Source organism: Agelaius tricolor, unplaced genomic scaffold (assembly GCF_023055355.1).
Source record: "Agelaius tricolor isolate 1412-34295 unplaced genomic scaffold, bAgeTri1.0.p SCAF_58, whole genome shotgun sequence".
NCBI classification, from domain to species: Eukaryota; Metazoa; Chordata; class Aves; order Passeriformes; family Icteridae; genus Agelaius; species Agelaius tricolor.
In genome coordinates this window covers 1,525,562-1,539,803 of record NW_027269318.1, presented here as the reverse complement: position 1 = coordinate 1,539,803, position 14,242 = coordinate 1,525,562, and the positions used below count along the sequence as shown (strand labels likewise).

Sequence of the window (14,242 nt, the reverse complement as noted above, 5' to 3'; positions counted from 1 at the left end):
TTCCTACCAAGTCTCATTCCTCTCTCATTCCTTTAATTCCCAGCACCGCCTGCAAGGACTCTTGTTCCCTGTCTGAACACAGGAAGCTCTTTGGGGCAGGAACAGGATTTATTTCTCTGTTTCTATTTCTAAATGTGGCCTGGCTGTGATGGTGAAATCCAGCCTTTAGATCCAACAGATGCTATGGAAGTGGAAAAGCATCAAACCAATAGACCAGTGGAAAAGAGGGAAATCTATCCCACACCCTGAAGCCAGGAGAGACCAGCTCTGCAGGAGCTGTGCACAGTGTGATTTCTGTTAAAATCAGGGCTAACAAATCAGTACTGGCTAGATAAGGCATCTCATAAAGTAAGAACTTGCAGATCATATCAAAGACATAATCCTGAATTTCAGTAATTTTTAAACTTCCTCAAGAAAAGTCTTAAAACAATTTGACAGCAATGAGCTACTGAAGGCACTGCACTAGTTCCTGAAAAACCAACACATTAATCCTGTAAAATCCTCTAAGTCACAGCCTAATAAATTATTACTCCTTAAAAAGACATTTTTTTCCTTGAAAATTGTTTTAGTGCAGTATCTGGACAGTATAAAATAAATACTGACATATCCTGAACCATTAACTTTCACATTTCTGAAAGGATTCATGGTGCAGTCACCCAGAAAAGGCAAAAAACCATTTGAGTTTCTGGCAAAAGATGTTCAGTGTGAAAATGAGTTTTCCCAAGTAAATCTCTCCCACAAGGCTGAGAACTCCCAGAAATCTCAACCTTCCAGACTGACTGAACTCTCAGAGCAGGGAGAGAGAGCTTGGAGGTGGATCTGCCAGAGGTCCCGAGGAGAACACGCCCAAGGTGGGAGAGCAGAGCACACAGGGACACAACATTCCTGTGCTGGGGGTTTCAGCACTTCCCAGGGACAAGAGGAAGATCCAAACTGAGCCACCAGCCTGGTGCTCAGAGTTCCTCCATCTGGGAAGGGCCCACAATACACACCAATGTCTATGGAACACCAGGACCAGGCTGAAGGGGGCTTGGAGCTACCTGGGATAGTGGAAATTGGCAGGGGTGGAGTGGGATGGGCTCTAAGGTCCCTTCCAAACACACTGCTGTCTTCAGAGCAGCTCTGAAGTGTTTTAGTATTTGCTCAGTTAAAACAGAAGCTCTGAGAATTCCTCAAGGACAGAATATCAACCTTCACGGGGCCCTCAGGCACACTGTGGCTGCAAGAGGGTCAGCTGAGGTCAGGAAAATGTTTGCAAAAATGCTCCTGTTTGCAAAGATGTGGAAGTAAACTGGCTACAAGGACAAATAATTCAATCCAACAGCAGCAGAGATCCAACATGGATCAAACTGGAGGGACATGCCCAAGCTGCCTCAGTGGGCAGCACTTCCCAGAGTGATATAAGCTCAAACCTGGCTGAAGTTCCTCTCTCCCAGCCAGGTCTCAGTGCTTAACTTGGGTGGGAGCAGGAAACCCCCAGCACATCTCCAGAAAGCCTCTGGCTCCCTGCTCCTTCCCTCCCAGCAGCAGGTGGGGTCAGCTGGGAATGCCCAGCTGGGTGGGGAGAACACCCAGGAGCTGCTGAAGACCCCGAGCAGCACCAGCAGGGCTTGGGAGAGCTCCAGGGAGAGCCCTGGGCTTGGGAATGACCTGGGACAGGCTGCACTGGCCACCCTGCTCCCCACTGGGAATCACCATCCCCAAGCCCTGCTGAGCCCTTCTCCTGCCCTGGGACCTTCCAAGGGTTTGAGCAGAGGACAGACTGCTCAGCTCAGCAGGTCACACTCAAGGCAGATATTTATTCTCTGCTCAGCCCTTATTTCCCTTTCCCTAATTTCACCTCTGGGCTCTCAGTCCCCATCTCCATTTTTAACCCCACTGGCACACGAGATCAGCTCAGCTTCTCAACCCCCAAATTTCTGCTTTCTGCTCCTCCTCCTTCCCCGTCTGTTGTTTTCCTGCCAGACAAACCCTCGCTCGCAATAAATGTCCTCCCTAAAAATAGCTGAAAATGCATTTAACTCTGCCTGAGCCGTGGGGACACGGACAGGGCTGTGCAGGGAGGCTGCTTTGGGGAGGAAAACTCTATTTCCTCCCCCAAATTATTCAGTCAACAGGCAGAAGGCCAATAATTATATTTCAGATACGATTTATTATTTGGAACTTCGCTGCCTATCTATCTGCCCAAAGCTACCCTGAGGATTTAATTGGACTGAGCTGGCTTGTTACAGCTGAATTACTTATGCTTGAACTGATATACTCTTTACTGATTTATTCATGGAGCAAGTCCATGAAAAAGGAGGAACAAAACCATTATTAATTTAAACTCATTAAACAGAATTGCAATCTCAAGATTTAGGGGGGTTTTGGTTTGTTTTAAACACAGAATATGTCACTGGATTATTTCACTGGGCTATAGCATGCAGTGTATGACCATAAGCTAAAAACATACAAACCAATGAATTTTAAGTAACAGTACTATTAATATTAAATATTTAAATAATATATTTAAATAAATTAAAAAATGAAAGAAGTCAGTATATCAAGGCATTAGCCTTGTTTCTCCTTACAAGAATGCCATGGAAAACAGCTGTTTACACCCTATAAGCAAAATTTTTCCATGTGCCAATAGAAAAGTATTGGCTAAACAGTGAATATCAACCTAAAATAAATAGGAGAAAAGGGGAGATTTTGGCTGTTTGATGACCACACTCCATATGTGTGAAGACTGAATCACAGCTGCTCATTTGGCACTGACACAGGTCCATCCTCCAGGCTTTTCCCCAGGAAATTAACTTTTCAATGGGTTTATTGACACATAGGAAGACAAAAAAGCTGAAACAACCAGGCAATTGCAGTTTGCTCTGAGCTCTGCAAATAAAACCCAACAAAAACAGAGCCCCAAACTGAAATTCTCAGAAGTCTGAATTACTTTAAAAGAAAGAAATCAGCCATGCAGCCTCTACATCAGGAAAATGTTCCTGTGAAAGCAAAGCTGGGGAGAAGATATTTTCTTTGCAGGAAGTGGAAGCACTTTAAATTATTTCAGGGCACTGAGATTGTTCTTCTGCTGAAGCAGAGAGAAACTGCCCTGATGTGAGAGCTCAGACCCCTCTGCAGCTCCTCGGAGGGTCCCAGCCCCACTGCAGCTCCAGAGATCCACCCATCCCCATGTGCTCCAGAGCTTCACTTGAAGCCACCTGGGGACACCAGTCTGCACCATAAGGCACCTCATGGAGTCATCTCAGGATTTTTTTTTTGGTAGACTTCCAGAAAAAGCTCAAAGAACACCCCAAGTTGAGCTACAGGAAAACAAGGAGGAGACAGATGGGATGAAGGAGCTACCAAAGAACTTCCCTTCTCCGTGGCCTCAACTGTTTCCCAACCACTTCAGCTTCCAAAATGAGCTGTTTCCCTGAGCAATGGCATAGCTTGGAAATCAAAACTTCCAAGTATTTATCTGAGGGCCAGGCAAACCTTTACCTGAATTATTTACCACTATTTGAATTGGTGACATCATTTCACACTGTCAGTGAGTCCTGCTGAATGAAAGCACCTCTCTGCACTGCAAAACCTGTTCTTGACTAATGCAAAATTGTTAAATGCTTCATTCTGGCTTGCAGTTCTAAGTTAGAAGCAAACCTCAGACACAGGCAGCCCCTCTCTCACAGAGATGCTCCTGCCATCTCTTTTTGGTAGCAACACTCCTGTAGCCATGATGGCAATTGTCATCTAACTCTGGAAAATGCACATGTGGATTTTTAAAGCCTGACCTACCCCTCCTGGCTTGGTTTCCTACCCTTTGGCATGGCCTCATGAACTCACCTCTAACAGCAGCAGTGTCTCCTGCTCTGTCCATTCTCTGCCAGCACTTGCACCTTTACTCTACAAAAGACAGGAGGGGAAAAAATGAAAAGGTGAAACACAGTACTTCTGTCACAAAACCTTGTAGAAGAAAACACTGAAGATGAAAGGGGAAGAAGCTGTGATTTGATCCACTCAAACCTCCCCCCTCCAGCTGGTCACTCCATTCAGGGGTCCATGATTTACTCCTCAGTGAAGGCACAGCTGGGTTTACACACCCCAACTTCCACCACGCCTTCTGAGCTAAAGCAAAGGGATCTGCACCCTCCTCTCCCAGTGATCTGTGCCTGCACACACAGCAGAGAGGGTTTTCCTGAATAATAAACCCCTCTGAGAGATGGAGGCAGGGTGGGCTGGTCCAAAATAAGTTAATTTATCTCCAAGTTCATCAGTCATTCAGTAAAGAAATAACAACTCTGTACAGGGGGATGAGCTATGTGAGAAGGCAGAGTAAGTCCAGCAGGATCATCTGCTTCAAGGGCTGCTGCTCCCAAACCCACACCTCATGGTAAACTGCTCAGACTGGATAAAAGTTCCAAATTCATGGTGGAGCTTCCCCTCCTGTGACACCCTGACCCAGCACAAAAGCAGCTCAGGACCTGCTCCCCAGGAACATCAGCCCCACTGGATGGCTCCGTGCTAGACTGAGAGGAAGAGGCTATTTAGGATAATAAATGTTATCTCCAGATGCATTTCAAACAGCTCATTAATCAATGTGAGTCACCCAACTGCTGCTCTCCACAGCCAAAAGCTCCAGCACACAGAAACCAAACAGGGCAGTCTGCCAACTGTGAACCTGCTCCAGTTCACAGCCCCTGTAAACAGAGCCAGAGCCCACAACCAGCAACAGATTTATCAATTTGGAGAGTATTTACACCTCCCCTAACAAGTGAAAAAGTCAATCCATGAAATGTGAGATGGAACCAGCCTTATAAAAATACCTCGAGAACAGGTTTGGGTTTGGGGGGGGTTTTAAAGGATGGTCTGAAGTGGTAAATAGTGCTTAAATAGTTATTTTTTAGGTTTAAACGGTGACCTCTGAGGACAATGAACCAATGGCATGGAATTAGCCTGATGCCACCCACGAGGGCACTACCCAGCTCTGGAGAGTCCCAATTCCCACTGGAGGCTGTGCTGAGGGACCCTGGCATTCCCAGAGCACCTCCAGGGACACACAGGGAGCAGGGAAAAGCAGGAGGCTGTGGAATCAAGACACCACTGCAATGATGCCCCCCAAGTTTCATTATCCTGTGTGACACTGCAATGACAGTGCCCAAACACCCCCTGCAATGGCCCCAGGACACCCAACCAGTGGGCACTGGGGTCCCTGTGTGTCAGCCTGGGAACCAGGAGAGGCAGAGATCCTGCTGGAAGCTCCCTGTGTCCCAAATCCTTGGGTGGTTTGCTGATGCTGAACCATTCCAGCAGGACATGCAGGGACACTGAGCTTGGCATCTGGGGCTGACTGTGTGGAGTGCTCTGGGAAGCTGTCCATGGCTTTATTGCCATGAAACCAGAATTCCAGCACAACCTCCCACCCTAGTATCCTGCACAGGGATGGGAAACATCCAAACCAGGAGTGGAGGAGCAACACAAGTCACCTCAGGGACAGAGTGGGGGACACCTGAGGGACAACAAAGCTCACGGGGAGCTGGATGGGACACTTGCCTTGGCCAGAGTCTTTTTGGAGTAGATGTCTGTGCGAAGGCCAAAGTTCTGCAGGTCAGTTGGCTTCTCCTTGTTTTTCTCAGGGAAGCTCAGCATTTGCTGGGCAGCTGGAACCTGGGAACAAATGTTACAGGGGAGAGGGACAGCAATTGAAAGCTACCCAATGTTTTCAGACCAACATGGATGGAACAGAGAAGCTGAACACAAGCCCAAGACACTAAAACAATGTCTGAGCAACGTGTGAGTGGTTCTGCATAGAACTGCCCCAGATGCTGGGCCCAGCTCTCAGCAAGGGGACATTTCCCAGGTGTTCAGCAAGGGGGTTAGGGTTTTTTCCCCAGCTGCCCAGCAAGGGGGACATTTCCCCCAGCTGCTCAGGCAGGAAGGGGACATTTCGCCAGATGTCCAGCAAGGGGACATTTCCCTCAGCTGCTCAGGCAGCAAGGGGACACTTCCTAGTTGTCAGACAAGGAACATTTCCCAGCTGCTTGGGCAGCAAGGGACATTTCTCAGCTGTCAGACAAGGAACATTCTCCAGCTGCCCAGCAAGGGACATCTTCCCCAGCCGCCCAGCAAAGGGGACACTTCCCCCAGGTGGGAACCAAGGGGGACACTTTCCCCAGCTGTCAGACAGGGGACATTTCCCAGCTGCCCAGCAAGGGACATCTTCCCCCAACTGCCCAGCAAGGGGGACACTTCCCCAGCTGTCAGGGGACACTCCCCAGCCAGGCAGGGCCCTGGCTGTCAGGGCAGCCCCAGCCCCAGCCCAGGCTCACCTGCGGGGTGCGGATGTGCAGCGGCATCAGCCCCGAGGGGGTGTCAGCCAGCACGTTGAAGTGGGGGGTCGGGGGGGGCCCCATGGCCATGGGGCGGCTCTCGGGGTCCACCTGGTAATTGATGAGCCCCCACTGCTCCAGGAAGGCGTGGACCCTGTGAAAACAACACAAATCCAGCCTTTGCCACCAAAGGTTTGCTCGTGCTTCGTGTGGGAGGGGACAAAGGACAGAGCTGATGTTGCTGGATCAAATCCAGACCCAGGAGCTCCTCTAGTCCTTCCTAAATCCCAAAGAGCAAAACAAATCCCAGAGCAGGAGCTCTGTGCACACCTGAGGGCACTGCAGTGTGATGGATAAAACAAAGCCTGACTGTGTCCAGTTCTGGGCCCCAAAGAAAGACGCTGAGGGGCTGGAGTGTGTCCAGGGAATGGAGCTGGGCAGGGGCTGCAGAATCCCTGAGGGAGCTGGGCAGGGGCTGGGGAATCCCTGAGGGAGCTGGGCAGGGGCTGGGGAATCCCTGAGGGAGCTGGGCAGGGGCTGCAGAATCCCTGAGGGAGCTGGGCAGGGGCTGCAGAATCCCTGAGGGAGCTGGGCAGGGGCTGCAGAATCCCTGAGGGAGCTGGGCAGGGGCTGCAGAATCCCTGAGGGAGCTGGGCAGGGGCTGCAGAATCCCTGAGGGAGCTGGGCAGGGGCTGCAGAATCCCTGAGGGAGCTGGGCAGGGGCTCAGCCTGGAGCAAAGGAGGCTCAGGGGGCCCTTGTGGCTCTGCACAGCTCCTGCCAGGAGGGCACAGCCGGGGGGGTCGGGCTCTGCTCCAGGGCACAGGGACAGGAGCAGAGGGAACGGCCTCAGGCTGGGCCAGGGCAGCTCAGGGTGGGCACAGCAGGAATTTCCCCATGGAGAGGGGGCTCAGGGTTAGGGTTGCCCAGAGAGGTGACCTAGACGTGCCCAAGGAAGGCCTGGATGTGGCACTCAGTGCTCTGCTGGGGATAGGGCACGGGCTGGGCTCAGTCTTTGGAGGGCTCTTCCACCCTTAGTTATTCCGCGATGCTGCTGCTGCCTGGAAATGCCCAGAAGCTGCAGTCCCCAAAGGCCCAGGCCCCAAAGGTCCCCAAAGGCCCCCGAGGGCAGGCTGTCACCTCATGACAGCACAGACGTCCCCGGTGAGGTTCCTCCTGCAGGCAGTGCTGGTCAGGTACTCCTGCGGGTTCAGCCGGTACGTGTCGATCATGAAGTTCCTGTAGGCCAGGTATCTGCAACACAACAGCCACAGCCGTGTCCCTCAGCTCCTCCACAGCTCAGGGCAGGCATTCCAACACTGACCCCCCAAACACCCATCTCTGGCCAGGAAACACCAGCAGAGATCTCTTTCACTGGTGTCATGTCAGAACCAGCACCAAAACCAATGGGGAAGTGGAATTCACACTCTGGTTCCAGACTGTTTCACTCTGGATTTTCTCCTGTGTTTGGATTAGCAGCACATGGAAACATGTTGAAATTGTAAATCACACAATTATCTGTTGCAGCTTGGTCACTGAGCAAATATTCCCACAACAGAATAGAAGCTGCAGGATGAAAATAAAGGTGTCTGGTCTTCACACAGGAACAGGATAAATAATCCTGCTGCATCCCTGTGTGAAGGAAAAAAGCTGCACAGAAAAGCAGACGTGGATGGAACACTGCTGTGGCTGCATGTGGAGTTTTTAATGGATGAAGGGATGAGGCAGGAAAGGCTGAAGAACAGCAACATGGAGAAGAAAAAACCTTTGAAAAGCAGAGGACAAGAGCCCAGAGCCAGCACAGCTGGGAACAGCTGGAGCAGAAACAACCCCTCAGAGATTCCCCCATTTCAGTAAGATTCTGGAAAATACTAATGCTTCCTAATACAAATTATCCTGAAGAAAATAACCTGCCATAAAATTACTGATAGCCCTGCTCTTTAGAGGGAACAAACCCCATCTGACACAGACAGGTTGGCACCATCCAGGCTGGATGGGGCTTGGAGCAACCTGGACTATGGAAGACGTCCCTGCCCATGGCAGGCAGGTGAAGTGAGATGGGCTTTAAGGTCCTTTTGTACCCAAATTACTGCAGGATTCTGTTTAATGAGTATCCAATGCAAAGCTGTGTGTAAAACAGTGGTTTTAGAGCAGATTTCTGCCTTTGGAAAATTCCAGGGGGGAATGTTTCACATGCAGTGTGTGAAGCAGCTGGGAACCAAAAATATAAATCATCCAGGCAAGGCCTGAGCAGGCAGATGCTGCAAGCACATGTCCCTGCCAAAATCCCACATCTTCCTCCTGACCAGATCATATGTGCAACTGGCTGGAAGAAAATTGCTGGAGTAGGTGCTTGGCTCCATGTGGGATGCTTGGGAAGCAGGAAACAAAAAGGAGCTTCTTCCACAGAGGAACACTGAGAACATTCCTGAATGCTCCAGGGGAGGAGGGGAAGAACCTGCCCCGAACAGGTCCTGGCTGCAGGAATTAGTATTGATTAGCAAAGGTCACATCAGGAGGTGCAGAGAGAAGCACAAGACAGAAACATCCCCAGGCTGGCTCTGAAGGGAGATGGTTTTGAGCCATGAGCCATCAGCTACACCCTGTCAGCAGTGAGAGCTCAAGCAGGATTTATCTGAATCCCTTTTCAGCCAGGGCCACCCCAGGCACAGCTGTCACAAGGGTGAACCTGTGTGAGCTCCTCCAGCACGGTGTTCTGGCCTGAACATTCAGCTGAGGCCACTCATCTCCATTCAGGGGGATGTTCTCTTTTATCTCCAAAGAAAACACAGCCAGGACCATGTGCTGCTCCTACAACCCCACAATGGCCCCACAACCAGACCTCCAGGGTGACAGGAGGACTGGCAGGAGTCCCCAGGCTGCTCCCATGGCAGGCAGAGAGCAGGGACAGCCCAGGGAGGAGCAGGGGGAGCACGGATTTGTGATGCCAGCTGCAGAAGGGCACCTGGGCCTGCAGTGACAATCACAGGGGCCACAGATCCAGGAGAGGAACATTCCTTCCACATGGCAGCTGCCTGCTGCCTCTCACTCTGAGAAACCCCCAAAGGGCAATTTCCTGGGCAGCAAAGCTGCTGGAACAGAGGCAGTGCAGGATGAGCCTGGAACAAGAGGATCTGCACAACCCCTTGCCCCAAGCCCTGCTGGGGCTTCCTCTGCACTCCCACATGCAGGGAAGCTGGGAGGGCAGACCAAGGACTGGGAATCCTTGGGGGTGCCAGGAGCCTCAGGGGTGTCTGAGCCAAGCTCCTGCTCAAACCATGAATTATCACCAGGTTTCTTAGGGCTTTGTCCAGGCAGGCCTGAAAGACTCCAAGGAGCAGCAATCCCAATTTCCTAAGGCCCCATCCCAGTGCTTTGCCTTGATCAGAGCTCAGAACTCCCTTTCCTCCAGCCAGAAGCTGCTGTTCCATGCCAGCCTGAGCTGTTTCTGCCCTGGCACAGGCCCAGGGACAGCCTGGCTGCACCACAGGGACCTCCTGGGGCAGGGCACAAACACCACGAGGGGCCCAGGAGAAAGGACAGTCCCTAATTCCTGTTTCTTGATCAGACCCAAAGCACCACAGACCAACAGCCACACCCGAGATGGGAGATCCCAGCACGAGGGTAACCTCTGCAGGGATTCTCCTCTCCAGGCTGGGAGAGCTGGGAATGCTCCCCTGGAGAGGAGAAGGCTCCAGGCAGAGCTCAGAGCCCCTGGCAGGGCCTGGAGGGGCTCCAGGAGAGCTGCAGAGGGACTGGGGACAAGGGATGGAGGGACAGGAGCCAGGGAATGGCTCCCAGTGCCAGAGGGCAGGGATGGATGGGAGATTGGGAATTGGGGATTCCTGGCTGGGATGGAATTGCCAGAGCAGCTGTGGCTGCCCCTGGATCCCTGGCAGTGCCCAAGGCCAGGTTGGACATTGGGGCTTGGAGCACCTGGGACAGTGGGAGGTGTCCCTGCCATGGCAGGGGTGGCACTGGGTGGGTTTAAGGTCTCTTCCTGCCCAAACCATTCTGGGATCCCATGGAATGCTGTGTATGAGCAATGAAGGGCCCAAGTGAGATCAGGACACTGAGGAGACACCTCAAACACTTCCTGTAGTACTGGATTGAAAAAACACCTTCTAAAATCCCCAAAAGCTGCTTTGGAACCAAGCCAAGATCTGACACCAGGACAAAGTGACCCCAACCAGGCCAGTCCCCCTGCCCACACTGACCAGCACACACTGGTGTCCAAACCCAGGATTTTTTGGTGTGAAATCTCAGGGTTTAGGATCATTTTAATAGAAACAAACATATTGTTCAAAAGCCTTTGACCATCTTTCCTTTATTCATGGCCTTTCAAGACCACTCTGAATAACCAAACTCAAACCAGAAAATTCACTCCACAGCCTGAGACAGGATCTACAACACACAGAAACAGAGCATGGCATGAGGAGAGAGGGAGGAATAAGCAGGACTGTTCCACTTCTACCCTTTCATGGCATTTTAACATGACTTTGGAAGTTGATCACATCTTGTACCACACAGACTTGAAGAATTTGTTCCAGTATTACTGGGGGACAGTAGTTTTATTTTACCTGGATAACCACTGGCAAATATCCCTTTGCTGTTTAAACTTTGATCTCTACCACAACAATGAACAAACACTGTCTGTGGCTCTGTCCCTACAGGAAGTATCAGGCTCACACACACCCAGCTGTGCCCACAGGATTTATGGGATGGGAAGCTCCTTTATCCTGCCACTCTGTCACTGCCCACATTCCCAGGTTTCACTCACATTTCTGGAGTCTTGGACTTGTTTTTCCCGTTGAAGAATTCCGGAAGCGCGCGACGTTCAATCACGTGGATGCTGCAACAGAACAGTTCAGTGTCAGAGCCTGAAACAGCCCTGACTCCAAGGATTCCAGGCTGCAACAAGTGTCCTCCCTCTAGAATCACTGACTTCTCCTCAAAGTCAGCTTCTGAAGCAAAATAAAAAGGCTTTCCTTTTAAATAAACACAGAATGGTCAGACAACGACTAGAGAAGAGAGAAAGGAATTAAGGTGGGAATTGGAGGGAAATCAATGTATGCAAAACCTGTTTGAAATCCTCTTCCTCATTCCCAACCCCTGAGAAGGGCCAGAAAGATTTCAGCACAAAACAGGGGAACCAGACCTAAACAAGAGTCACTTCCTTCAACTTGGTGAGAAAACAAAAAAAAAACCAAAAAAGTGAAGCCTGCCTGTGGAATTCTCTGAATCCTTCCCCCTCAGGGGAATCCCCAGGGCTGTTGTGGAATCCTCTGAATCCTTCCCCCTCAGGGAAATCCCAGGGCCTTGCCTTGGAACAATTTCCCCCAGACTCCCTATGGAGTCTTGCACACTACCATGAACCACTCCAGTCCCTTCCAGATGTCCCAAATTCTGTTGGTTTCTCCTTTCCCTGCTCCCTCATTGGCTGTGGTACCCCTGGTGGCTGGCCCCATCTTCCCTGTAGGGCAATGCCACCCCCACGTGTGCCCATACTGAGCCCTTTGTGCCACCCCCATGCCCTCCCATACCTAACCTTGTGCACAGCTCATGGCCATGTCCTCTGTCCCTGATTTCCCTTGGGTGTGCTGAAATAAACCCTGCTGGAACTGACCCTACAAAAGGTCCTGCTGCCTCTCCTGGCTGAGCTGCCCATGATGAGTGTGGTTGACTGCTTTTCCTGAATGCCTCCCCAGCAGCCTTTCCACAGGATATCTCACTGGGGAACAGGATCCAGGCAGCAGCAGCCATCACCTCATGGACCCCCCTGCCCCAGGCAGCAGCAGCCACCACCCCATGGACTCCTCCCTGCCCCAGGCAGCAGCAGCCACCACCCCATGGAGCCCCCTGCCCCAGGCAGCAGCAGCCACCACCCCATGGAGCCCCCTGGCCCAGGGCCCCTCACCAGTTGTAGTCAAACCAGGAGGCGTAGCTGGGGATGATGATGTGGTTGGTCTGCTCGGTGACATTGTCCTCCCCCGCGTCCAGGGAGCGGCTCTGGTCACCCTTGTTGGGGTCCTCGTCCTCCTGGGGCACAGGGGGACACAGCAGGGTGAGGGCACAGGGGTCCCCCAGCCCACAGACTTTCTGGGACACCCCCAGGAGAAGCAGGGACAGCAGGGTGAGGGCACAGGGTCCCTGAGCCCACAGACACTCTGTGACACCCCCACGAGCAGGGACAGCAGCACAGGGGTCCCACAGACATTCTGTGACACCTCCACGAGCAGGGACAGCAGCACAGGGGTCCCACAGACACTCTGTGACACCCCCACGAGCAGGGACAGCAGCACAGGGGTCCCACAGACATTCTGTGACACCTCCATGAGCAGGGACAGCAGCACAGGGGTCCCACAGACATTCTGTGACACCCCCACGAGCAGGGACAGCAGCACAGGGTCCCTGAGCCCACAGACATTCTGTGACACCCCCACGAGCAGGGACAGCAGCACAGGGGTCCCACAGACACTCTGTGACACCCCCATGAGCAGGGACAGCAGCACAGGGGTCCCACAGACATTCTGTGACACCCCCAGGAGCAGGGACAGCTTTGGGGCCTCTCCACTGAGCCTCCTGTGAACAGCTGCTGTTCTGCAACTGAAGTTCCAACTGCTGAGCCCCAATGATCATGAGGAGGGTACAGAGAAGGCAGCAAAACAGGGTCAGGACGTGACAAGAACTGTACAAAACACCTCAGGTGTTGATTGAGTGACATTAAAAATAGCCAAGTCCCACAGGCAGACCCTGAGGAGTCACTGGTATCAATAATGGATCGTTATCTGTGATCAGATCTTTATCTGAGCCCCCCCAAAGACAACAAGGTATCACTCTGAACACATCCAGGGATCTGACATCTGTTAAAAATAGTGCTTGGCATGCCACAAAGGCAATTCAATACAGAAACTACCCCTGCAGCTCTACTGAAATGATCAGGGAGCCAAAGCAGGGTTTAGATTTAGTCCTAAAACCAAAAAAAAACCAAAGCAAAACCTCTCTCTGAAAAATGCTTCTTGGAAAATACTCAGCATCTGTCTCCTCATTCTCCTTTTTGATACACCAGATTTAAAAATACCAAGTCATGCACAGAACCTGGAGAGTTCTATAATAACAAATCCTCAATCCTGTCAGTCACTGATTTAATCTTAATCTTATAGACCCCTGGAAAATGAGTTCAGGTGAAGTTACTGAAGGTGAGACTAAGATCTTGACAGGACACAGGGAATGACTTCGGAGAGAAAGAGGGCAGGGTTGGATACTGGGGAGGAATTGTTCCTGGTGAGGGGCCAAGATGGAAATCCCAGAGCAGCTGTGGCTGTCCCTGGATCCCTGGCAGTGTCCCTGCCATGGCAGGGGTGGCACTGGGTGCTTTCTAAGGTCCCAAACCACCTGGGACTCTACAGTCTCAGTTGTTACCACATTCAGGAAGCAGCAGGTGCTGTTACCTTTCCTCCAGTTGCCACTGTCTCCTCATCCTGCTCATCTGAAAGGTAAAACCATTGAGAATTACACCAATAAACTCATTTAAATGCTCAGGAGCCTTTCCAGCAACACAACTGTTTAGCTGGAAAGGACATTTAATTTCTTTGGGAAGGGAAGGAAAGGGAAGGGAGGAGGGAAACAAAGTGGATCCCACATCACTAAAGCAATTACACCTTTACCTATCCCAGACCAGGGAACAGGTAAGAATACAGGAAGGATAATTAGAATTTCTCAACACTTCAGAATCCATAATTAATTACTTCCTTTCCCAGTGTCCTAAATGACTTTTGTACAATAAGATTTGGGATACGAGTTTGTATCTCATGCCAAGGCTCAGCAAAGCTCAGGGAACCTGTGATTTACCCTGATTCCCAGTAAAAAAAAAAAAAAAATCTGCTAGAAAAGAGCTTGCATGTCATGTTAAAAAATAAAAATAACAGTAGCCTAT

At 51.2% G+C, this 14,242-nt stretch overlaps 1 protein-coding gene across 1 annotated transcript in view; it reads right to left on the bottom strand.

The window, feature by feature from the left end:
- Positions 1–14,242, bottom strand: part of SMARCC1 (SWI/SNF related BAF chromatin remodeling complex subunit C1) — a 68,361-nt gene that overhangs the window by 32,353 nt on the left and 21,766 nt on the right. Inside the window, exons 13-19 of the mRNA XM_071456409.1 lie at positions 13,758–13,795; positions 12,224–12,345; positions 11,087–11,158; positions 7,447–7,560; positions 6,309–6,462; positions 5,533–5,646; positions 3,826–3,885 (exon numbers count right to left, since the gene is read on the bottom strand). Coding sequence (XP_071312510.1) covers positions 3,826–3,885; positions 5,533–5,646; positions 6,309–6,462; positions 7,447–7,560; positions 11,087–11,158; positions 12,224–12,345; positions 13,758–13,795 — 674 coding nt within the window. The remainder of the gene's footprint in view (positions 1–3,825; positions 3,886–5,532; positions 5,647–6,308; positions 6,463–7,446; positions 7,561–11,086; positions 11,159–12,223; positions 12,346–13,757; positions 13,796–14,242) is intronic.